Genomic DNA, 25,615 nt, shown 5'->3' with positions numbered 1-25,615 from the left:
CATGTAGAAGTAAAAAATGTTACGAACTCCACTTGCTACCTACCAGTTAGGAGCTAATAATTGATAAATGGCTAAATGCCTGCCTTTAGGTTGGTTTTTTGGACCAGAGCAAATATATTACAAGCAAATAGGACAAATGCCGACCAAACGCTTTTGTGGATTAAATGATTAGATACGCATTATTTTTTTTGAAAAAATTAGATACGCATTATTCTTCCCATGTATTCACGTGGAAAATTATAAAATTATGTTTTTGGTTAAACTTTTTTAAAAAAATATGCTCCCTCCGTTTATGTGACCTCCTTGGTTTTGGATGTTTCAAAAAGAATAAATCTTTCATTTATAATACTCCCGTGCTTTTCAATTGTTTATGTTTTTTAGAAAGTGTCCGACACGTATTTTAAGGTGCATATAAGGTATAGTTATATTAATTTTTTTTATAATTTTGTTTTTCTGAATAAAAATTAAAACATTCAACTTTTATTCAGAAAAAGAAAATTGTAAAAATAAGTTACATAACTATATTTTGTATGCATCTTAAAATACGTGGCGGACACTTTCTCAAAAATGTAAACAATTGGAAGAGATTGAGGGAGTATATATTTAAGATTATTATAACCATACATTTTATATGATACACTCATGTTAATTCACACTATCTCATTTGTGTAATAATTTTTAAAAAAATGGGCCATAGGGAATAGGCTTTTTGTATAGTGCAATTTTCTAAAATTCGTAGCCCATATTTCCTGTATTCTAGTATTCCTGTCTCTCATTATGGTATTTGATCGATGATCTACGAGTGAAAAAAACTATACAAAAAAATTGCGGAAAAATACAAAAAAGGAATACTAACAGTCGACGTGGGGAAACCTTATTGGGCCAATAACCACACGTACCAAGCTAACAGAGAAACTTCACACGCATTAATTACACATTTCGCAGACCGTTAAAACAACAACCCTCCTCGCGCCCTCCTTCAGCCGCCGCACCTCTCTCTCTCTCTCTCTCTCTCTCTCTCTCTATTATCTCCCTCTCTCTCTCTCTGACACGCACACAACAATTGCAATTGCAATGGAGGCCATATGTTTCTCGACGCCTCCTCACCAATCTCACCTCCACCGCCTCAATCACCTCCATCTCCAAACTAAACACAATTCAAATGCCACCGCCACATTCACAAACCTTAAAAAACACAATTCATTCAAAACTATCGCAAAAATCTCCACGGAGCGGCCGGTCGCCGTCACCGCGCCGCCGCAAAGCATAACAGCTCCTCCATTGCTAAAAGTTTCACCTTCATCTCTACAATACGAGGCCGGTATGGTTGGTGCTGTACCCGACCATAAGGTTACACCTGGTCCTCTCAATGCTATGGAGTATCTTACTAATATTTTTTCTTCCAAGGTCTATGATGTTGCTTACGAAACGCCTCTAGACCTTGCGTCGAAGCTTTCGGCTAGATTAGGCGTTAATTTCTGGCTCAAGAGGGAGGACCTTCAGCCTGTATGATATCTTTGTCCCCAATTCTGTATCTTCATTTCGTTAATTTTGTTTACGATTTTTCTTAATGTTAGTTGGTTAAATGCTGAATTCATGTCTACTTGATGCATTATTGAAGTATGCTTGATACATTTATTGAAGATACCGAAGAGGATTGTGATTAATTGTTCCGATTAGTTCAGATTTTGGAGTTTTATTTGGTTTATAAGGTTTCTCATTGTAAAATGTATCCATGTTTCTTGCTGTATACCTGCAAATTCAATTTATTTAGCTTAACAATTCGATATTGTCAGTTAAATATATTTATGCAAGTTGAGCATTTGCAACTTTGATTTGTATTGGTTTTTAGTTTATTACAAGTACTTTGGATGCCGCATGGATTTCATTTTAAATAGATGATTGTACCTTATTTATGCCCATTTCTTTTTTCTGCTTTTAGACTTCCCTGCCCCAACTCCAGGGATATAGATAATCATGTTGAATAGAGACCGCAATAAGTTGCACATTGTATTTTTTCCTTATTGGCACCTTTTAGTAAACGTAGGACCAATATGGAACTCTAGTGGTGAATAATTTTATTTGTGATTATTTTTATTCTTTACCATAATTCACCCAGATCGGATTGATGATTATTTTAATTGATTATCGATGCTATTTCATTGACACCTTACATATCAATCTGGTGCAGGTTTTCTCCTTTAAACTTCGAGGGGCTTATAACATGATGGCTAAAATTCCAAAGGATCAATTGAAAAAAGGCGTTATCTGCTCATCAGCTGGAAATCATGCCCAAGGTGTTGCATTGTCTGCCCAGAAGCTGGGTTGTAACGCTGTAATTGCTATGCCAGTCACTACTCCAGAAATTAAGGTTGGTCTTGTTTGTATTAGTAATATCCTGTTATGTTTTTTAGTTAAATCCTTGCATGGTCATATTCTAGCTGTTATATATGCTATACAATGATATTGCAGTATTACAATACACTTATTTTTGCTACAACATTTTTAGTGGAAGTCAGTTGAGAGATTGGGTGCAACAGTTGTTCTTGTCGGGGACTCATACGATGAAGCACAAGCATATGCTTTAAATAGGGCCAAGGAAGAGGGGCGAACATTTGTTGCTCCATTTGATGATCCAGATGTTATCATCGGTCAAGGAACTACCGGTATGGAGATTGTGCGTCAAATGAAAGGTCCAATACATGCTATATTTGTGCCGGTGGGGGGTGGTGGGTTGATAGCTGGTATAGCAGCCTTCGTGAAAAGGGTTTCACCAGAGGTCAGTTGACAGTTCTTTAGTATTTAATTTACTTGCACCGACTGTTGTAGAAGCAACCTTACTCACCATAAAATATATTTTAGGGATGCCTACTATTCTGATTTTTTTTGTGCCATCAGCTGTCCCTGTAGTAATATACCATTCACTTTAATTATACAAATATAGAAACTACAACATGAATACTTACGCTGCGCAAACATATAAATAATCAAGTGGATGGTTGCTATTAAATGATGTTAATTTCATCATGTGATGCCTTTACATGTAATATAACTGTTTGGAAAACTTTGACATTTGAATGAGGTATTTGTTATCTACTAATGACTCAAAAAGGAAGGTTGGGTCTTAAAACTCTGTCCAGTTTCACACTTGTGGTATATGGCATGTGTGTTGCTTTATTGGTGCTTACCTAGATGCTAATTGGTCCTACTTGTAGTTTACCGATTTGTGAAAGTCTCTACTAAAAGTATGCAAACCAATAATTCTTTCATTTCCATAGATCTCATTTGTATCGTTTGGAAACATGTAGTTATGTTTGTGTTGTTCTTCATCTCAAATGAAATGTAAACAATTATGTCTCTGAAGGATGTGATGAACTCTTTTAAGAAAATGATTCTAGCTATTCAGCTAACATGACCTGCCAATCCTTTCACGTAGTGTTCTATAAGTTCTTTGCTTACGTATGTTTTAGTGGTAATTTTGAGTCCAAAGACATTCTTTTGAGGACGTATTTATACTTTATTGCTTCTGTGGAAAAGCTTATGAACTTGCGCTATTAGTAGTTAATTCTGATTTCCAAGAGTTAATAAAGAGGAGGGGGTTTACCAGCCATGAGAATTCACAGTAAGCATTAACCACCTTGTGTTATGATTTACAATCAATGTTACTGAGATTTATAGATGTCATCATCTTTTATTAGTAAGATCATTTACTTTCCTGAGTAGCATTATCTTGTAAACTTATGACACAGGTCAAGATAATTGGAGTTGAGCCATCTGATGCAAATGCAATGGCCTTGTCATTACATCATGGTAGGAGAGTAACACTGGATGAAGTAGGAGGTTTTGCAGATGGTGTTGCTGTGAAAGTGGTCGGTGAAGAGACGTTCCGCCTTTGCAGGGAACTTCTAGATGGGGTGGTTCTTGTTACCCGTGATGCTATCTGTGCATCGATAAAGGTGAGTTATTTGTTGGAGTCCCGAAGTCTCCTCTTTCCTATATTATGCTCTACACGAAAATGAAGTAGTAATGTCTGCAGACGCATATTCCCTTACGGGGATGCAAAAGAGACTTTTTGGTGCATTGCAACTAAAGAAATATATTTTCTTATATACATTTAGTTGCTCAACTCTGGTCCAGGCAAACTTATTAGTTCTTGGAATTTTCTTAATTACTTGCAAATATTTAACTTACTCGATCCTTATTAGAAATACGAAATGGTTGCAATTTTTATCCTACCTACAAAGGTTGTGGGCTGGTTTTGTTCAACTCACACTTCTTATCAGTTTGATGTTAAATTTAACACTTCCAAATTGACCTCATAATACTCTTCTTATCCTTGTTGGCCACATCCATGATACTGGTCACTTTGATTCCCTCAATCAGCTGATAATGTACAGTGTTCACATGTATATAGATCTGATTATTACTTGTTTAGACTAAATGAAGTTTTTCCATTAAAGTCCAGATTTAACATCATTTGTTTAACTGCCAATTAGGATACGGAGTTCTTGGTTTGAAAATCTTAATATATGTGTTACAGGACATGTTCGAGGAGAATAGGAGCATTCTGGAACCAGCTGGGGCTCTTGCTCTTGCTGGAGCTGAAGCATACTGCAAATATCACAACCTTAAGGATGCTAATGTAGTTGCTATTGCCAGTGGGGCAAATATGAACTTTGATAGGTTGAGATTGGTAACTGAACTTGCTGATATTGGTAGACAACGAGAGGCTGTTCTTGCAACCTTTTTGCCTGAGGAGCGTGGAAGCTTTAAAAAATTTTCTGAAAATGTGCATACTTTAATAGCATTTCTCTGGACCTCTTTATTTCATATAAACTTGTCTTTTTTTTTACTAAAAGTTTGTAGTTGGCAGGTTGGACCCATGAATATAACCGAGTTCAGATACAGATATGTTTCCGATAAGGAAGAAGCCCTAGTATTGTACAGGCAAGATTTCTCAAACTTTATTGTTGAATAATTGCTAAAATTTAAGTACCTGCATTCTGAAACAGTTCATCCCTAGATTTCTAATGTTCATGAATCATATGATCATAAGAGTATTAATATTAACATTTTCTTGTAAAGATGATTTCTCTTTGTATCCAGGACCTCCATTTGCTTGTATTGAAAGCTTTCTGAAAAATATACTGTAGTTAAAAAGATTAAAAATGCTAGTTGTAAAATGTGAACCATATGATATCATTTCCCCATATTATCTGCAGTGTTGGTGTACACATAAAATCAGATCTTAATGCTATGGTGGAGAGAATGGAATCATCTCAACTTCGAACTATTAATCTAACAAACAATGACCTGGTCAAAGATCATTTGCGTCATTTGGTAAGTTCTCTACCTTTTCTTAAATCCAAGCTGCATTATTTCACAAGTGTTTGCGATCAGTTTTTATAAAAAAATAGTAAATGTCCGCTCAAAAAAAACAAGTCACAGTTTTTTCCTCTATTTTTTGTTTAGTTTTGCTGCTTTTTGCCTGTCAAAGTTGTTAAAACAACTTGGTCAATCTTTTATGTAACGTCCTAAACCCGGGCCTGTATGAACCCGTGTTGGCGCACTACCGCAAACACACAACTAAACATTTATTTACAACCCGAAAGTTAACATAATATTATTACACCTCTAAAGTTGATACAGTCTAGTCAAAAGTTACATAACATTTAACTTGACGAAACAAAAGGGTACAAGTCTTCTGATTTTCCTGCCAGTCACTAGCTACATTCACGAGGGTCCACAAAATCTTGTCCACCTGAAATATTAAATTAAAAGAAATCTGTCAACCCTAGAAGGTTGAGTAAGCTCATGAGCTCCAGGACGAGTACCATGAATAATAAACGTTTTAAGAACACTTAATGTCAAAAGAGTTCATTAGCTCTTCCTTATACCCCCGCGAAATAGACTCGTCAGTCTTTACCTTATCCACTCCTTTCATAAGTCATGCAGTACACGACAACCAAAAGCACTTCGTCTAGTACAGCCAACTCCTGACTATAACTAGACGTGGCGTGTCAAAGATGTCATACCGGGACCTGACGGAGCCCTATGTTCGCTCAGCTGATATGAACCATCTTTGACCAGGGCCCAAAGAGATAAAATATTATTCTACTATTTCTAAATAAGAATTTAAATATGAGAGTAAATATATTGACGACCATTAAAGTGGATGACAAAGTAAGCATTTACTGACCTCCTGCAGGATTTCCACCTCATATTCTCTTAAATATTAATTTACCTTATTATGACTCTTCATTATAAATTAACTTATTTTAACATCTTAAGTATCAACATCTATAAGCCTGATTTAGGAACGCGTGCATGCCTCGATAAGCATATACTCCCTCCGTCCCCCCAATTCTTTACATTGGGGGACGGGGGCTCGGCACGCACTTTAATGCTCTTATTAAATGTAGTTGCATATTTTTTTTTAATTTTTTTTCTTCTGAATAAAAATATAATGTTCAAACTTTTATACAAAAAAAGAAAATTTTAAAAATAAATTACGGAAGTATACTTTATAGTTGCCTTAAAATGCGTGTCAAACATGTGAAAAAAACTGTAAAGAAATGAGGGGGACGGAGGTAGTAACAATTACACATAAACTATACAACTTAATTTTTTAAAAAAAGTTATTATTTGAATAAAATATTTAGTAGAGCTCACCTTGTAGTTATGGGTTCGTTTTCGCTTCTTTATAATATGCCAAGCTCTTATTAAGGTCCTGATTCTCTCGTTGGTACTAGTTGCTAAGCATGTAAAGGAAATGGAAGGGGGTATCACTATTTATAGCCTCTTGCACCGCCTTGATACACACAGTATATTAATATTTTATATTAATCCCAAGTGTTTGTACACTCTCTAGTTTCTTCTAATTTACTTCCTTTCCTTTACCCTTTTAGCTTATTAATAAATTAATATATCTATATCCTCCCTTACTTACATGCATGACTTATTATATCAATTAATTGTCCACCTTTTGGAAATGGATTAGTGCTTCACTTGATGATAACAAAACTAGTAACCCGCCTAAAATATCCTCGCATAGGTCCCAATATCTATTGTTGGATAGCACCACCTAAATAAATAAATAAAAAATAAATTAAACTTAAGCAACCTAACTGCTTGCCAAGTTAGCAATATGGACTATTTTGGTTCATGAATTTATATTATATCAGACATTAGCCTTAAAGTAATTCCCCCCCCCCCATCAAATAGATTAAATTTGAGCAAAAATAATAAATTAATAAATTTATACTTTTAATCCAAAAAGTAAATATTCGAAATTTAATAATTTAGGTTGGGTATTACATATTAGGTCCAGCTGTTTTCCAAGTAGAACAAGACGTGACTGTTTTATCAATTATAATGAATCCAATTGAAAAACTATATGAAATAGGTATATAGATGCAGGAGCAGTTGTGAATTATCTGCAGAAAGTGGGTCTATGTCTGTCAGTATATGAAAGCTTACTTTTCCTCAGCTCTGGTCATGATTATTCATCTTTTTCCGAACTTTTTCCTAAAAGCGTTCTACTACGAGTATTCTGAAAGAAAAGCAGACAATAAAATAAGTAGACCTTGAACTGGTATATGATCTTTTACTTCTTCTACCTGTATGTTATGCATTTATTTTTTTATTGTTTGCGGTGTACAAGAACAAGACTGAGTTTGGACTGAATTCAGAGAAAATGGTATGCAACGTTGATGAAGATTAACAAGTTTAAAGTTTAAAGATGTTCATCACATTCTTGGATCCAGTTAATCGGTTGTATAACTTTTTTTATATTTTGATAATTTGTTTATATCTTTTCACAATGTATCTTCTCCAGATGGGGGCCCGATCAGATGTTCAGAATGAGCTTCTATGTAGGTTTGTTTTTCCTGAGAGGCCTGGTGCTTTGAAGAAATTTCTAGATGCATTTAGTCCGACTTGGAACATTAGCTTGTTCCATTATCGTGCACAGGTATAGTTTCAGACATGTATAGTTTCAGACATTTAAATTTTTTACATTTGTTGTTTGCACTATGTCCAATGTACAATCCTGTTCCTGCTAACTATAAATTGTGTGTCTACCCTCTATTAAACTCGAAAGGGAGAATCAGGTGCGAATGTTTTAGTTGGTTTTCAAATTCCGATCTCTGAAATGGAGGAGTTCCACAGTCGTGCCAATGAACTTGGATACAGTTATATGGAAGAAACAAGCAACTATGCATTCCAACTTCTCATGCGATGATTATAGCAAGTTTAGTTGAATAGTCACATTTGTATTTAAGAATAAGAGCAAGATTGTCTTGTAATATCAGGCAGGGAGAATGTATAACTAGCTGTATACCCTTATGTTTCCCTCATCTTGGATGTATTCACCTGATTAGGTTGTACTTGAGCTACCGCAACAGTTGTTGAATCTTTGCATTAGTAAATGTTGCAATGTGTTGCTTATTTGATCCAGACTCTGTATAGCTAAGGAGTGGTCTGGCAACTCTTTTGGGAATCTTGTAAATAAAAGAGCTTGCATCCTTTTTTTTACTAATCAAGACTTTGTTATCTTGAAATTTGAGAGTTGCAATTTGTTCCTTTTAATTATTTGTTATTTCACTTTATATAATTTTTTTTATATAAATGTCAAGATATTAGCTGGTGTACTTGCAGAAATTTGAAAGAGAGGTACGTATTACAATGCTCTAATCTGAACGGTTAGACAGTGATATGATGATTAAGATTTTGGCAGAATAGTGGATGATTAAACGAGCTTGAGTTCGGTCAGCATTACCGAGTTCGGGTAGCGTTTTAAATTCGATTAAACATAAAATTAAATGAATCCGCTTGCCTGATTTGTTAAAATCAGTTTGTTTGGAACGAGTGGCTAGACTTGACTCGTCAAATTAAATGATTTGAATTTTGACAGAGGTTTAGACTCAATTAGGTAAATTAGGAGGCTCGACTCAATTCAATTAAATTTGAATCGCTCGGACCGAATTACAAGTGTTGTTCCGATAAAATAAGTAGTACTTAATCATCCATTTTAGATACTTTTCAAATAATTTTACATTTTAAATTTTCTTCCTGCCGAAATCGACTAAATTTTAATTGTATATCATAATTAAATTTTTACAGAAATAATGAAATGAAAAATATATTTTAGTGGTTACATATAATTAATAATATACCCTTAAAAAATCAATTATAAAATATAAATAAATTTCAGTTAAAATAATATTAATTTCACTGTGAGAAGAATGAAAATTAAAGAAATTGTGAGGGTGAGATCATTATGGCCCGGGTGACAAAATTCAGTTGTATGGCGGCAAATATCACTGGTCTCTCAGAAAGAATTTAATGTCTAGCTGTACGGTAAATAAAAGGACACGTCGCCCCCAATTGTTTATGAAAATTGAAATATATTGAGCTTAACTCAGTGAGCGAAGGTGAAGGGGCATGGCAAATCGTCGAATCACCGCAGCCGTCCGATCAATACATAAATCAACGGTAGAAGAAGGCTTCTTATTCTCGCGAGTGTTGGGACTGAGGGCCTGCTCCTCCTCGTCGTCAAATAAGCCTAAAAAGAACGTTAACGACCGTCTTTCCGGTGTGATAGATGCGGTTAATGACCGTAAACTTCCACCTGAGCTACGTGGCCAACGTAACGCCGTCAGGTATATATTATAATATACTTATTTGATTAATTCTTGAGCTAGGATCAAGCTTTTTCTATATATTGCCATGTTCCAGTGGTATCATTTGGTGGTGTTACTTTCTTATCTTTTTTTAAGAACAAAGTGTTAATTTAATAAAAAAGGCCACACGACTTCTACACCAATGATCGAGTCGAAGAAACAGTAAATTGTAATTGCACGTTCTTATGAAGAGTTAGTTAAACAATATTTGAAGATAATGTATATACAAATACAAGTACCCAATCATGAATTACTAGTACCCTCTTCGTCATGCCCCGATGGAGCTATCGTTTGAGTTATCGACCAGAATTGAGATTCCATACAAAATTTCATCACTAAATTAAGACTAAATTAAGACCCCGCATACAATCAAAAAGCGAAAAACAAACCTTTCACCAAGTAGAGAAAACAACCTAAAAATACAAGCCGAAAACCGAAATAAAAACAAACCGAAACTAACAAAAATTCAAAAAAAATAGATTTAACCGTCCGAGCCACAAGATAGGCGGTTAACTCTCGAATTCTATAGACCCCGGTTGAAGCTTTCGGCTAGAAATCTTTCTCCTAAGAGCATCTCCAACCCATTACACTATTTTGGTGTAATTTTTACACCAAGATAGTGTAAAAACTACACTATTTTCAAATTTAACTCCAGCCTACTAACACTAAATTTTACACCATTCTTGTACTATATAGGTTATTTTATTACTAAAGTACAAAAGTAAAGTTAAAAGTTATAAAGTGGTTGGATACAAATGGAACAAATTTGTTTTTAGTAAAGGAGTACAAAAACAACATGGGAATATACAAAACTCTAAAAATTTGGCGTGACACCAAATTTGGTGTAACTTTTAGTGTGACACCAAAATGATGTAATTTTTTGAGTTGGGTTGGAGAGGAGTTTTATACCAAAATGGTGTAAAACTACATTTTTAGAGTTGGGTTGGAGATGGTCTAAGAGGAAGATTATTGAAGGAAACAAAATTAACAAAACAAGTAAAAGGATTTGGGGCTTTCCACCAGATAAACCGGTGAAAGCCCCACCACACTAGCTATGGTGTTCTAGAGAGAGGCGGCGTTGAGAGAAAAAAGAGAGTTGTTTACTTAAAAAAAATAACTTCTTATCTTAATATAAATTGAAATATTAGTTCGAGATTACATAAAATAAAAATTAAATTATATAAGAATGAATATTGTTTTCATACAATAGTTTAAGTGTCAGTAGTTTAGCTTGATTGCAGAACTCGTATATAAATGAACAGACCAGTATGCTTCTAAAAAATGTATAAAATGGATGATAAGCATGTGTGCAATCTTTTATACAAAAAATCTAGCGTGTGTATAGTGTCCAATAGAATAGATGATTTGTTGAAGAGAATGAAGAACTACTGTGGCATTTGGTTGCAGTAGTTTGAACATTTCATACACAAAGAAATCAATTAGTCCATAGTTCAAGCTCAAAAAATTAGCAACAATGAAAAAGGAACCATAATTAAGTCAATAAATAGATATTCCATTGTAAATTGCTACGACTTAACCAAGCAACCAAACATACCCAACATAAAGGAGGGTATAATGTACGAAGCCTTACTATTTACTAATAATCTGATATTCCATTGGAAATTGCTGTTAATTACTATTTACTGGGAATATGATTAGTGTAGAGCACATGGTATTTGGTGGATGTTGCGACTTATCTGAAATTTGATAAAGATCCGCGAATTATTTGGACAGATCTGAAACTGATATTATCAATGTTGTTGAGCAACGAATTTGGCATTCAATGGAAGAAGGTCAATTTGAGAACTTACCTGGCAAAGGTAAACCGCTGGATCTAAGTTCAAATCCCCATGCAGATCCTGCTGATGACACCTTGTACAGGATCTTGTCAAAAAACAAGTGTTTGCCGGAGTGGGTTGAACTCAACAAAGAAATTACAAATGGGATTGTAGGATGGAGAGCGGCCCTTAAGAATGCATGGACATGTAAACTGGAAAATGAGCCTAAATGGATAGAGAGATCTGAGGTTTTAAAGCAAAGATTGCGTGATATCAATAATAAGGTCAGTGTTGGTCTTGATTGGATGCTGCACTTAAACTTTTTCCCTCTTTGCTGGTCAAATTGAGTATTTTCATCTATATTCATAGCCAGGAATGCGAATGTAAGAAATGCACCTAGAGTTTTAATTTTTGTGGTCGATTATTATTATTATTATTATTGCTATTATTATTATTATTTATTATTATTATTATTTCGACCCCATGGTTTGTCATTCATTCTTTCTTTCATACGAGGAGATGTATGACCAATTATAAGCCAACAACTCCAAATTTAAACAAGTTGCTCGACACACACGGGATTTCTTAATCTTCTTTTGCAGATTTTAGACTAAAGTGTATATGTGATCTATCGGTATATAGTAAAAGGTTTAATTTAGTTAATTCTATTAGTGTGCTCTGCTTAGCATATTAAGGTCTCTAGATAAAATACGAGCTCTGTATATGTTTATAAAAAATGCTTATTATTGTTTTGAGTGCAGGTTTTCCGCTACAACCTCATTGTTCCTTTTGGTCGTCAAATGAATGGACTTAATTGGGACAAAGAAATTATCAACTTGCACGGGGAACAACCTGCGAAGTAGAGAAGTGGTTCCATTCTGCTCCTTTGAATATGTTTTCTTCCTGTAGAATTAGTGCATGTAGTGATTTGTAATAAGTTAATATGCAATAATTTTATCTCTGCAAAAAAGTTGATCGTATGTACAAAATCTGAAAAACTTTTATCTTATATACAAAATTGAAAGGATAATCTTATGGATGTTTTATAAAGCATGAATTGATGGCTAAACTTTAATATATGGAGAACTTTGATGTATAAAGTGTACAAGTAGGACTTAAAAAACTGTAGCGGTGTGGTATGCTTGCAACTTCTTTTACCCATTACTATATCTTTAGATTTTATTGTGATTTCTTTGTGGAAAAGTTTTATTTTAGTAGGGACCACCCTTTGTAACTTGCAAGGATGATTTTTTTTTTGGGAATTAATTTAGAAGAAACACTCTCAAGTTTACTTGGGAGGACTGGTATTGATAGGTGTGCCTACTTGCATAATTTGTAGGATGAATCCAAATGTGTCCACTACACTAGTGGTTAATTCAGGGAGGCTAAGAACTTGAAGCAAGTGCTAGCTTTTACAACCTCATAATCCTCCAGATGATAGATAAGCCACGGACCTTTTACACCCGGTTTGGCCTCTTACATACCAGAACAACTGTACAAGTACAGCATACTGTGAAAAAACTGCTTCAGAGTTGTCATGGCTAATCTAGCTCATGAGGACCTTCATTTTATCTTTGTTTCCTTTAATGGCTCAAGGTCATACAATCCCCATGGTAGACTTCTCCGGCTCATTGGCCTAACGGTGATCACTGAGTCTACTCCTGTTAATGCTCTTCGGTTTCAATCAACTATATCTCGTGCTGTCCAGTCTGGACTCAAAATTCGCAGTGCTGGACTATAATTCCCTAGTGAGGAATTTGGGCTGCCGAAAGGGTGTGAAAATTTTGACATGCTCTCAACAATTAACTTATCTGGCGCTTTTTATGCAGCAATTGTCATGCTACGGGTACTATTTGAAAAGTTGAATCTGATACTGAACGCTTTGTTGTGCCTGGACTCCCTGATAAGGTCCAACTAACTAAAGCAAAGATCATCCTTCTGGTGAATACTTCAAACTCAACTCAAAAGACACCTCAACAGACAGCTGCTATGGCTGGCTTTTGCGAGAATATTATAGAATCCGAAAATAAGGCATTTGGGATTGTTGCCAACTCTTTTGAGGGGCTAGAACCCGAGTATATCAAAGAGTATGCAAAAGCAAAGGGTAAAAAAGTTTGGTGCATGGGACCTGTTTCGTTAAGTAATTAGCACATATCTGACAAGGTCGAGAGAGGCGACAAGGCTTTCTATCGATGTAAATGATTGTTTAAATTGGTTAGGTGGCCAGGAGCCAAGGTCTGTGCTATACGTGTGTTTGGGAAGCATAGCAAAGCTGGCAACTTCCCAGTTAATAGAACTCTGGCTCGGATTGGAAGAATTAAATCGGCCTTTCATCCGGTGTGTAAGATACTGTTATAGGGAGAATTTCGTATAACAATGTTGTGGAGGTTAATGGGCGAAACAAAGATCAAGGACGGTGTTTGAGGGCGGAGGAAGGTTGTTTGGTGGTGGCTGAACTTGTATGTGGACTCCTTAAGAAAGAATAGGGTTTGTTATTCTCTGTCAAGTGTCGACTCATGTCTCATACAAGTGCCTACGTACCCTATTTATAGGGATCAAGACTCACGTAGTTCTTGGGGAACAAGTCACGTAGGCTAGGATTAGGACTCTTCAGCCCGTGCAGCCCAAGCCCACGATAAAGTCAGGCCTTCAGCCAATTAGTCACGTAAATCTCGATCGGCTCCACACGCTTCCTACAATCTCGCGGCATCTCCGCAATCCTTCCCGTGATTGTAGGAACAACCCGTGTCGACCCCGAAATCTACGAGCAACTCAGTCATCTATGAGTCACTTTCCATGTTGCACACAAAGTCTTTCGATGCGGCCCGGCCTGGTCACCTCGGCCCGCACCGCCTTCAAACAATAAATATAATGTTACCTCTGTTTCTATAAGATGTGGGCTCATGAGCTCAGCCCGCGTGTGGGCAGCTAAGCCCACCTCGCATGAAGGCACCTGAGCCCACCTCGCGTGGGCACAACCGAGCTCAGCTCGCATATGAGAGCCCAAATGACAAATGTGAGCTCACCTTACATGTGTGAGCCCAGCTCGCATGTCCTCACTTAAGCCCAGCTCGCATGTTTGAGCCCAGCTCTCATGTCATCACTTGAGCCCAGCTCGCATATTTGAGCCCAGCTCTCATGTCATGAGCCCAGCTCGCATGTGAACCCAGCTCGCATGTTACGAGCCCAGCCCGCATGTGAACCCAGCTTGCATGTTACGAGCCCAGCCCGCATGTGCTGGCCCAAGTCATATAAATTCATGGTTCTAGCCCACACACGAGAGTCCAGCTATTTAGTATACCCATAGGGACCTGTTTAGGGCCCATGGCCGAAAGCGGGCATAACAGATACAAAACAGAAGAATTTGACAAGTGGATTTCGGAAGAAAAATTTGAAGAACGAATTAGAGGCAGAGGGCTAATAATATGGGGTTGGGCACCACAAGTTATAATATTGTCACATACAGCTATCGGAGGGTTCTTAACACATTGTGGCTGGAATTCTACACTTGAAGGTATTTGTACTGGCATCCCTTTGCTAACACGGCCATTGTTTGCGGAGCAGTTTGTCAATGAGGCTCTAGTGGTGTAAGTTCGTGTTGGTACAGAGCTGCCTACTGTATTTTGGAGAAGAAGAGCAGGTGAGAGTTTTGGTAAAGAGAGAAGATCTTATATTGGTTGCAGAAAGATTAATGGACAATAGCGATGAAGCAATGGAAAGAAGAGAAAGAGCTAGAGAGTACAATGGATGAAGAGAAAGACCTGGCGAAAAGGGCAATGGATGAAGGCTGTTCTCCTGATTCAAGAAATTATGGGACAGGCAAATGCATAGATAGAGCCATCAGTTCTTATAATTGTTTGTTTATATCCTGTCACTTTCAAACATGCAACTAATCAGTATGCTCTATACCACGACATTTCCAATGATCACTTTAAAAGTATCACTCTTTTTAAAATTTTAAATTAAAATCTCATAAAAACATTTCCAACAAGGGACAACTTAATCTCTATATTTGAAGTAACTTCATCTTCATTTTCAAATATAGAGCTACACTATTCATATAAAATATTAGATATATTAATGACGCATATTCTATTTCTTTATTATATTACATACTTCATCTATCTATATACTTTTATTATATATATCTTTATACGTGTGTTCTTTATTATATTATGTTTAAAAATATGTTTAGAGTAATGGTAGGAGAGATTAGTAATATGAAATAAAAGTGGTCAATATTTGAAGATGAAGTTAAAGTTTTAGTTGGAGATGTTCTTTCTTCTCCAACACTCCGAACCTACTTCCACTGCAGAAAAATATTACTCCCAGTGGGTCTCATTAAATTATATATATATATTACTTTTCATGAGATGGAGGGAGTATCTTCTTTTAGCTCAACATTGTTGCACTACTGTAATAGCAAGCCTCCATCGCTATGTTTTTATTCGGTGTGATATCGTCTATATACCTCTTTTCATCTAAATATCTGAGCACGAATATCTTAAATTACATGTAGTTTGAACTCGCCTGGAAGTCAGTCAGAATACACACGATCCTTCCAACTCTAAAATAATATTACCTTGCAAGGGCGGAAAATGTAGAGATATAAACAAGTTAACGTACAAATATATATCGACATAAGTACAAGACCTATAGTTCGTAGTGGGGCAGTTAAAAGTGAAAATATCTCACAATATTACATTTTGAAACAAAAGACCTCCCCAGTGCATGTTTTATGTTATTTTTTACAAATCCAGCTGTCTCTTTTACATTTCATGCATGCTCACTGTTTCATCCTATCAAAGATGTCTTAGCAGCAAGATGCATGAGGGAGCGCTTATGATATGTATTTCGCAACTTTTTATACTTCTGCACAAAAACTGGGAGATCACATTCTTTATAAAGAAGCTGTTTGTGGAGGGTTTCGGATTCTTCCTCTATGTTATTCAAATCCACTGCGCATGAAAAACAAAAGTTCAGCCTAAAATCGTGACAGAAATTTCTACTTAACCCTTATACAATCCTCCATAGCTCTCCCGCTAAACAGCCATAGGTCAAACGTCATGACCAATGATCTGGACGTTATTATATATAATAATATTATATTATTTACCTTGAATCTGATGGAGCAGGGATGCTGGAGAATAAAACTTCATGATCTCTGCCTTTTGTCTCTCGAGTTCGTTCAGCTTCTCTTGAGCAGTTGCCAGTTCAGTTGTTCTGATAATTCGGCACTGTATACCGAGAATGATACAGAAAACAGAAGGCCATACATTTAATTCAGAGATTAGGTTTATAAGACTTTAGGCCATTATATCTTAGCAGACAGTTGAGAAAATCACCTGATTCTGTAACTCCATCAGATAAGATTCTTTTTCCAGATTATTCCCTGTCAATTAAAGATCAATAGATTTACTTCTTTTGTATTTTTTGGTTTACAGTCCGAACAATAATGCAACATTACTGTAACAAATAATATCAGACTCACTTGCAAGCTGCAGAGTTTCATTTTTAAGTTCATCCCTTACCTATCACCGGAGAAGAAAAAAATTCAATGGTTAGAAAATTGCAATAGTTGCAGATAGTTACCTATCATTGTGGAAGCTAACTGCAATAGTTGCAGATTATTTATATATATATATATATATATATATATGCTGTCCATGACAGTAATTTCATTAGTTATTACAAGTGTTAAAAATAGCAAGTCAAAAGGATAACAAAACTAATCTTAGACCAACACAACTCAAGCAAAACCACATCCCAGAAGGGACTTCTTTTGATTGGCTCGTAGGATCATTTGTCGGCTAACAGGATTTAGCATTAATTCTGTTGATAATACACAGTGGTACTGAGATGTTGGAACTCGAGCAGCAAGAGAAAATAAGACTATATCTAGGATCCAAAAGATGAAGTTGGATAGTTCTAATTCTTGGAAAAATTAAGAGGAAATACAGGCGCATAGCGAACATATAATCAGCAATGTACACTGGTTAAGGTAAGATTGCAACTTACATGGTTTTGAGTTCTGACCATGTCAAGCGATAGTAATAACTGATGATAAGCATCTTTGTCAGCCAAGAGTCTCCGTAATTCATCAACACTGGGTTAGGAAAAGCACAAATAAACATTTTATGGGTAACTAAATAATTGTAGGGAAGTAAGAAATACGGTAGCTTGAAACTGAGCCACTGCAATTAATAACAATAGAGAAGAAATAGAATAGAGGAAGAAGGGGAATAAAAGAAGGGCAGAGTTATAGACGAGAGAAGTAGAGATAAAGATCGGATTGTATTTTCCATAGCTATGGTGGTTGCCTTTCTAGTCACTGGTGCCAGATTAATTTTTTTATTTCTAAATATAAAAACCACGAATGGAATTGTGATTGAGATTTTCAAAAGATGTTTGATGCAGGAAAGGGCTCTGATACCAATATAACAGTAGCTTGAAACTGAGACTGTTCCCTAATACTGCTTCCAATTTATATTAATAAAAGATAACCACTTAAATTAAACAAAACATCTCGGTCTGTAAATTGTTAGCACACTTCGTAATATGCACTCACTTATATAGATAACAAGGAATCACTCTGCAAGTAACTATAAACTGGTTTGGCTGCCTAAGCTGATCGTAATGCTCTATTACTTAAAAATTTACAACTGAATTGATATCCTATAATCCTATAAGAATGTATTTGGTAGGTTAGGCATTAGTTTAACCATAGAAAGTGCATAAGGAAATACCAATGAAAAAAATACCTCTTGTCCTTTAAATAGACAATAATGCTTGCAGCCTCAGCAGGTGAAACAGGAGAGAGAGATTGTGGCCTATCACCAGGCCTGGCTGTGAAGCTGCTTGAAGAGCTGCTATTAGGTGTTCCAGGCCGAGAAGAATTTTGAGAGCCAAGTACAGATGGAGGATACCATGAGTCTGTAGGGATTTCTTGAGGTCTCGGCTGAGCTTCTTGTTCTTGAGAACCCCTGAGATCAGTAGGGTTAAGAAACTCTAAAACCAGGATCTAGGCTTTCTTTCACAAGGAGTGCAAAACTTATGCATTGTGCAGATTTGTCTATCAAGTACTTGTTTCAGTAAAGCTTACTTACATGGATTTATGAAAATTGCTTGTTTGCTGATAACGTTATATTTAATTTTACTTGTTCTTTCTCACAAATTTATACAAATCCGCACTGCCCCTAAGACCTTAGTAGTTAGCATTTGAGCAGATACTGTTACATTTTCTGTACTACATTTATTTGTATTTAAGACATTTTTCTATGCTTAAGTTTCATCTTTTGACACTCATATATTTTCTTATAACTGATGCAAACCCTAGGAAATTTTTAAAAGGTATTCCAGAAGACACTGAGTCTTTTCAGTCCATAAATTCCAATATTTGCATGAAGGATATAGAAAATAATGAATTATAGAGTTTGATCAATGCTCCTGATTCAGATTAGGACAAATTCAATGAATAGAGTCCAAGCGTTCAAGCATATAAATCTAAACATCGTTAATATCATTTCGATAGAATCTTCCCAAGAACGCTACAGACGTATTTAATCATGATTGTTGGAGGTAGGCTATGTAATTATAATTACATTATGTCGAGCATTATTTTTGTTGTTGGAGGACTACCTTTACTTCTTCTTTTTTTGAGCACTGAACCCTCACCTTCTGTTACTTTTTCTCAATCTAATCTACTTACACTATAAGCCCGAAATCGAGATCCTGCATCAAGAAGTCCATAGTTAACTTACAATTAAATCCGTTTTCTAATTAGTTTTTTATCAATTAATTTACTCCATCTAAAGCTTTTCTTTTACCATTCAATTAATTACATCTCTCTCTATGTACACAGCGATATTAACCGTATTAGTTAACAAGACACCGGAAGGTGAATTAAATTTTTTAAATATGGATTTATATGCATAAAAAACCACAATCAATGAAACAAGTTATATCAAGCACGAGTGAAAATAAAAGTCAGCGATGCAATTATGTAAGAAATTTCACATAAATAGGTAAATACTAACAATTGGGTTTCAAATGGTTACCAGAAAGACTTGAACATGATGATTAGAGGATTATCGAAACTCGCAGCAAAGGAAACAGATTGCAGTCTAACAATTTAGATATCAGCGAAGCCTTTGCTTAATCCAAAACCAAACAACTTTGTTTTCTTTTTCTTTCTTTTTTTGACAGGAGAAAATAAAACTTATTTATATTCAAGGGCCCAGAATCCTCGCTCACGCCTATAAGAATTTATTAGAACTGATATTTATTTGCAAGTTTACAAGTCATATTTATAAAAAAGAAATGGTTTCAATAATCTTTCCAAAATACTTAGTTATCGTTATATTATTAATTTTTATTATTATTTTCTCGTGAATGAGTGATATGTACTCCTTTAATGTATTCAAAAATTCGAAACCTGAATTTCGATCCATTCCAATCCGAAAAAAGCCAGAAAAACCCGATCCGGAAAAAGTCCGATTCGGTTCGGCCCAGCTTGAGGGCCTTAAACGGACTGCCTTTTTCTTAAAAATTCGGCCTGGCCCGAAACCTTATAAAAATTTGAATTTAAAAATGCCCGGATAAAAGTTCCGTTTAAAAATGTTCGGATAAAAGTCTGGTTCGTCCCGAATAAAAGTCCGGGCTTTTTAAAAAACCCGGATAAAAAAACTGAATTTTTTATAAAAAAATTAAATAATATACAACATTTTTAATTTATTGTTTAAAAATATATTATACTATTACAACTAACTAAGTTAATCAAGCGGGTACTCAGGCGGGCAGTCATGATAGTTTTTTGAGGAACAAACTGTCAAGGTTCTGGCTTTTTTAACCGGGCTCCAAACTCCAATTTATTATTATATATTACATGAACATACTAAATTTTGGTTATGCGCATAATCTTTTATATAACTATATTAAATAATTATAAATTTTTTTTGTCAAGAATGAAATAATTTGATTGATAAAACTTCGAAATACAAAAAAACATATCTTCTGAAGACAAAGTTCATCATCTTACTGAAAGACATGCAAGTTGCCTCCGAACATTTAGACAATAAAACCTTAATGTATGAAATTGATAACCCACAAAAAAAGTCTCGTTAAAACCTCACAAGAGTAAACCCCAATGGAAAAAAACTTAGGGAGCAAAAAGAGTGTTCTCTATAACTCACATTTTATACAAAAACTAATAATGACTAGTGTCTTTCGATAGTTGTAAGAATCTCTCGTATCATCAATTTGAACCTAAACTGTTTTGTGCTTCAAGATCCCTCGTAAGATTTCGTAAGCTTTTGTGATATGAAGTCTGAAAAAAGAAATAAAGTAGAACCTCTTCCCATTATCCTGAAAATAAGACTAATGAAACAAGGAAAAAATATATTAAAACATAAAAAACGAATCTATATAAAACACGACATTAAAATAAAATAAGATCTAACCAGACGATAACTTTGGTTAGATACAAATTCTCATAATATGACACAATCAGTCATTAAAGGCTCATTAACCCAATAAATGGTCAACAACCATCATATATGACACTCCCGTATTGGCACAAAATCACCTCACATGACACATCATTCTATAATTATAATTATGTATATATTATTATATCAAAAAATAACTATTTGTATCTGTATTTAAATTACTCTAATATAATTCGAAATATAATTTTTTTGGACGCCTAAACTACTCATACGTCGATACATGAAATATAAAATAATATTTATTATATAAAAGTAGCCCAGATAAAATTCAGCTCGTCCGGTCCGGCTCACAGGCCTAAAATGGGCCTCATATTTTTAGGAAGCCCAATCTGATTTTTGAAAAGCTCGTCCGAATGAGTTTTTTGTGCATCCCTAGTATTCCTCATATATACATATAAATTTCATGAAATAAACTTGCATTATGTGTCGTTTTAAAATAATTTTTAAAACTATTTTTAGGTATATTTATCTCAAAGTCGAAAAAATGAAAGAGGTAAGTATCCCGACCTAACATAAACAACATTAAAATTGATTAATTATTTTAACAAATAACATATATTGGAGAAATTTATAATATAAAACATTACCGAAAAGGATAAATATTATATTTAAAATAAAGCAAAACTAAAATCTGAACACAATAACTAGTACCTCATTAGCTTAGTCAAAATAATAAAATGAATATTTTATAAAAATAAGTCATATCATCCATTTTAAAATTTGAATATACATAAGTTTTATATTTTTTCCTTATAAAAAAAGCGTAACTATTTGCATGATCTAAAATAGTATGCACATCAAATCAAAACGCCTATTATTATTCCCAAACAATCTAACAATTAGAATTGCAGAAGGGGGGTTGAATGTAATTTTTGGTTTCTTTTCGATTTTAAAAACTTCTCACAAATATAAATATATCAGTGTTTTAATGTGCAGGAGTGCGTAATGAAAATATAGATGTATTAAAACACAAAGTAATTAAACACAAGGATTAAAAACTTTCTGATGGATTGAACTTATCCACCAGAGATATATATTTATGAGAACTATGTAATGCAAGAATGCACACAGCTGCTTACAAGTATGATACACTTAGAACAGAGAAATTCTTAACAGATACAGCTTTTTCTATTTCCCAGCTCTTGCTTACTTTATTTTCAACTTGCTACATTTGGTTTATATATCACCAAGTTACATGATAAAAAGATAAACTAATAAGACAAAAGTGTCTTAGTCTAATTACATGATGCTCCATTTCTCCATCCAGCATCTTTGACTATCTTCAAGTTAGCATGGAAGTGAAAATGCTTCTTTGTTCTCTAAAACCTGTTAATAGGCTGCCACATTCCATTTGCATACAATCAACCCATGTGACTGTCAAGCCACTATCAACTATTTTTTGAATTGGATCATTCGTTGAAACTCTGTTGGATCATCCGTTGAGACTTTGTTGGATCATCCGTTGAGAGTCTGGTTGATCATTCGTTGAAACTTTGTGGAACATCCATTGAGAATATCTTCAGTTAACTTTATTTCACTTTTGCAAGATTACAAGGCATCTAATATTTACAATTAGCCAACATATTTTGCATATAAATTTAGTAGTTAACATGACTTAGAATATCCTGCAACTTATTATTCTCTAAGACATTACAATATGCAGGAATGTGATATCAAAACCTATTTAAACATAAGCTACTCTTTCAACGAATGACAAAGTATATTATCCGTTGAAAGCTACAATTATACTTAATCAGATCTACTAAGGTATTTTTATAGCATATCATCAAATCTACAATATATTCCTAACACCTATTATTACAACCCCCTGATTATTAATATAATAAAGGATACATGAAGTGACACAAAAAATTGTCCATTGTTATTCCCAGTGGACTAACAATGAGATTTATAGAAGGGGGGTTGAATGTAAATCTCAAAACTTTTTCAAGTTTTGAGCAGTTTCTAAGGCTAAGTGTTTGAGTGATCAAATGTGTGTGAATTGCTTGAAGCTGATGCAGACAGATATATATTCAAACACAAATGTAATGAGCACAAAGAACTTAAAAACTTTTCTGGTGGATTTGTTGTTCCACCAGAGATGTGTTATTTCAGAAAATCTGTGATTCAAAGAATTAAATCACAGCTGTTTCCTAGTACAAACTAGATGATTTTCTCTTTTGATATTTCTAAACAGCTCAGGAAAATTCATATCTAATTACTAGATGCTACTTGGTTTATATATCACCAAGTTTACAAGTGAAGACAAACTGTAAAATATAATTGAAAAGATTCTTCACATGTTTCTTCTTCATTTCTCTATCCAATGCAATCTAGGATAATCTGTAAATCTTTGAATACTTCCTTGTTTGCATCAGAATGGAAATGCTGCATTTTTTTGATTCCTCCTAGAGGCTTCCACATTCCAGTATGTCTCTGTCAACCCATGTGCCTCTGTCAGCTTGTGAATTGTCACTATCAACTGTTAATGAACTAAGCATCCGTTGAAGCTTTCATCCGTTGATGCCTTATCCGTTGAGGCTTTATCCGTTGAAGCTTTATCCGTTGATGCATTATCAGTTGAAGTCTTTATCCGTTGAAGCACTTATCCGTTGATGGATATTATCCGTTGAAGCATTAGAGACATCCGTTGAAGCTTTGTTTCTTATCCGTTGAAGGTCTTCAATATCCGTTGACACTTCTTCACTTATACAAAATTACAAGGCATGAAGTATTTACAATTAGCCCTCCTATTTGTACATCCATTAGTAGTCAACATGACTGATTATTTCCTAACAACATCTAAGAATTACAGCTTGAAACCAGAGAGTGAAATGTGCTACAATACTAAACTTATTGCTAAGTAAAGCTACTCCTTGAATGGATAGCCAAGATGGTCTTATCCGTTGAGGCTACAAACACTAGATTTCTACTTAAGTGTTTTGCTTAACTTATCATCAAACTAATACACATATTCCTAACATCCATGATCGACACATTCAATCATATTTGACTGTTTTAAGAGAATATTTGTAACACTCTAAATCAAATGGGTGCTGAAATATTAGAGTGTAAATCATAAGAATATGTTGTTTTTAGGTATGTTTACGAAAAAAAGAGTTTGGCTTACAAAGTGTCTAAATTTGTCTCGCGTGGATCCTTTTTGCCAAGATGCATCTAATTTATATTAGACCATGTTCATGCTGTTTTGTGAAATTTGCTATCCCCGACAAATTTTAAGAATAAAATTTGTTAATGTGGGTAATTACTAATTATATCTTGTATTTTTTTGATATGGTGATATTTTCCTAATTTGAAAGATATCGTTTGGAAATATTTTTCGTAATTAATAGATAGAGATCGCTTTCTCTCTCCTTTCAGATGAAGGATATTTCGTGGGAATTATGCAATGATTATTAATATAAATTAATATTAAATATTAAAAATTTAAGATTTATTAAACTATACCAAAATGTGACATAACAACTACCTCCGGTTATTTAATGTAATTTGCTGCAATAGAGAACTTGTCATTTTTAAATCTTCCAAATTTCTTTAAATTAATAAATCATATAGAGCACTACATTGTGCATATTTGTGTTGCAAATGCAACTATGACACTATACAAGAACCAATATAGTATATATACATGTTTGCGAATGTTTTCAAAGGTGCAAGCATAAATATTGTCGTTTTGAATTCACGGCGATCTTAATTGTCGAGTTAGAACTCGACATTTAGTATATAACCCGAATTGGCGTATACACTCTTAGTATTATCGACTTCTCGTAAGGATGTGTATTCATTAACCCCTGAGCCCCCGAGTTGGTGGTCACGGCCTTCAATAAGGGATACTAGACTCATATTTAAGATTATGATCTTTAAAATAATGTAATATATGTTACATGCATTTATTCTTGATAAAATATTTAATATACATGTAATTTTTATTAATTAAATATAGTGTTCTGCGAGCGAGAAACAAAGATGGTGATGTAGAGATAATAACCCGACCCTAAAATTTTATTCCTGTTCCCGGTCTTAATCTAGAAAAAAAATCCTTACTTTTAAGTTGCCCATCCCAATTTTTCAAAATTTTATTTTCAATTCTGTCTACGAATGAGATGTGGATCACTTTAAATCAGCGGGAAAAAATGTTCATGCATATATGTAAACTAATATTAGAGGTATGTATCTAATTCTTGAAATGAGCCGAGTTAAATAAAGAATTGTAACTATCAATCAAATTAGGTTCTAATTTTGTTAAATAAAGTAGAACTATCATTTAATTTTATAATTATGCCAAAAAAGTAGAGTACAAGTCTATTAGTGAATAAATTGAGTTAAATCAAACTCGACCTGCAAATTGTGATAGGTCCCGTAAAAGGGCTATATTAAGCTAGAAGGGGGGTTGAATAACTTAATTACCAATTTAAAAATTATTATGCCATTTTAAAATAATTTATCCCTTTTTAAAACTTTATCGAGTGGTTATGCAGTTTATATGTGCGGAAAATAAAGTGCAAGGAAAGAAAATACCATACGGCGATTTTATCCTGGTTCGCGATGGCGCAACCTTTAATAGATTCGCTCACCCCTACGTCCAGTCCCCGAACTCCTCTCCCGGACTCGGGATTTTCCCTTATAA

The 25,615-nt window shown here is 34.5% G+C and overlaps 3 protein-coding genes and 1 pseudogene across 3 annotated transcripts; 3 read left to right on the top strand and 1 right to left on the bottom strand.

The window, feature by feature from the left end:
• The first annotated feature begins 958 nt into the window (after window positions 1-958).
• LOC141693158 (threonine dehydratase 1 biosynthetic, chloroplastic-like) lies at window positions 959-8,534 on the top strand. The gene is made up of 9 exons (XM_074498176.1): window positions 959-1,506; window positions 2,192-2,371; window positions 2,510-2,779; window positions 3,750-3,956; window positions 4,541-4,789; window positions 4,874-4,947; window positions 5,223-5,340; window positions 7,838-7,972; window positions 8,102-8,534. Exons 1-9 carry the CDS (start codon window positions 1,075-1,077, stop codon window positions 8,240-8,242), a joined length of 1,806 nt encoding a protein of 601 aa, XP_074354277.1. The 5' UTR covers window positions 959-1,074; the 3' UTR covers window positions 8,243-8,534.
• An 815-nt stretch (window positions 8,535-9,349) lies between these two features.
• Window positions 9,350-12,625, top strand: LOC141693160 (uncharacterized). The gene is made up of 3 exons (XM_074498177.1): window positions 9,350-9,662; window positions 11,418-11,745; window positions 12,223-12,625. The coding sequence occupies exons 1-3, from the start codon at window positions 9,445-9,447 to the stop codon at window positions 12,322-12,324; spliced, it is 648 nt and encodes a 215-aa protein (XP_074354278.1). The 5' UTR covers window positions 9,350-9,444; the 3' UTR covers window positions 12,325-12,625.
• Window positions 12,626-12,743: 118 nt separating this feature from the next.
• Window positions 12,744-15,367, top strand: LOC141693161 (UDP-glycosyltransferase 73C25-like; annotated as a pseudogene).
• Window positions 15,368-16,068: 701 nt separating this feature from the next.
• Window positions 16,069-19,716, bottom strand: LOC141693950 (vacuolar protein-sorting-associated protein 37 homolog 1). Its single transcript, XM_074499139.1, has 7 exons — window positions 19,519-19,716; window positions 18,223-18,444; window positions 17,480-17,567; window positions 16,953-16,992; window positions 16,807-16,853; window positions 16,578-16,698; window positions 16,069-16,419 (listed from the first exon to the last, which is right to left on the bottom strand). The coding sequence occupies exons 1-7, from the start codon at window positions 19,533-19,535 to the stop codon at window positions 16,256-16,258; spliced, it is 699 nt and encodes a 232-aa protein (XP_074355240.1). The 5' UTR covers window positions 19,536-19,716; the 3' UTR covers window positions 16,069-16,255.
• Window positions 19,717-25,615: the final 5,899 nt, after the last annotated feature.

Source organism: Apium graveolens, chromosome 10, assembly GCF_009905375.1.
Source record: "Apium graveolens cultivar Ventura chromosome 10, ASM990537v1, whole genome shotgun sequence".
Taxonomy (NCBI): Eukaryota; Viridiplantae; Streptophyta; class Magnoliopsida; order Apiales; family Apiaceae; genus Apium; species Apium graveolens.
The sequence above is the reverse complement of the archived record's forward strand: the minus strand, read 5'-3'. Positions and strand labels throughout refer to the sequence as shown.

Excerpts from the sequence above, each read along its gene's own strand:
- LOC141693158 (XM_074498176.1), top strand. The coding sequence starts at position 1,075 with ATGGAGGCCATATGTTTCTCGACGCCTCCTCACCAATCTCACCTCCAC. Across the intron at positions 2,780-3,749 it reads TGAAAAGGGTTTCACCAGAG|GTCAAGATAATTGGAGTTGA; the intron begins GTCAGTTGACAG and ends CTTATGACACAG. Across the intron at positions 4,948-5,222 it reads GAAGCCCTAGTATTGTACAG|TGTTGGTGTACACATAAAAT; the intron begins GCAAGATTTCTC and ends TATTATCTGCAG.
- LOC141693160 (XM_074498177.1), top strand. The coding sequence starts at position 9,445 with ATGGCAAATCGTCGAATCACCGCAGCCGTCCGATCAATACATAAATCA. Across the intron at positions 9,663-11,417 it reads GGCCAACGTAACGCCGTCAG|ATCTGAAACTGATATTATCA; the intron begins GTATATATTATA and ends TTATTTGGACAG. Across the intron at positions 11,746-12,222 it reads TGCGTGATATCAATAATAAG|GTTTTCCGCTACAACCTCAT; the intron begins GTCAGTGTTGGT and ends TTTTGAGTGCAG.
- LOC141693950 (XM_074499139.1), bottom strand. Across the intron at positions 16,854-16,952 it reads TGAAACTCTGCAGCTTGCAA|GGAATAATCTGGAAAAAGAA; the intron begins GTGAGTCTGATA and ends TTTAATTGACAG. Across the intron at positions 16,699-16,806 it reads TGATGGAGTTACAGAATCAG|TGCCGAATTATCAGAACAAC; the intron begins GTGATTTTCTCA and ends CTCGGTATACAG.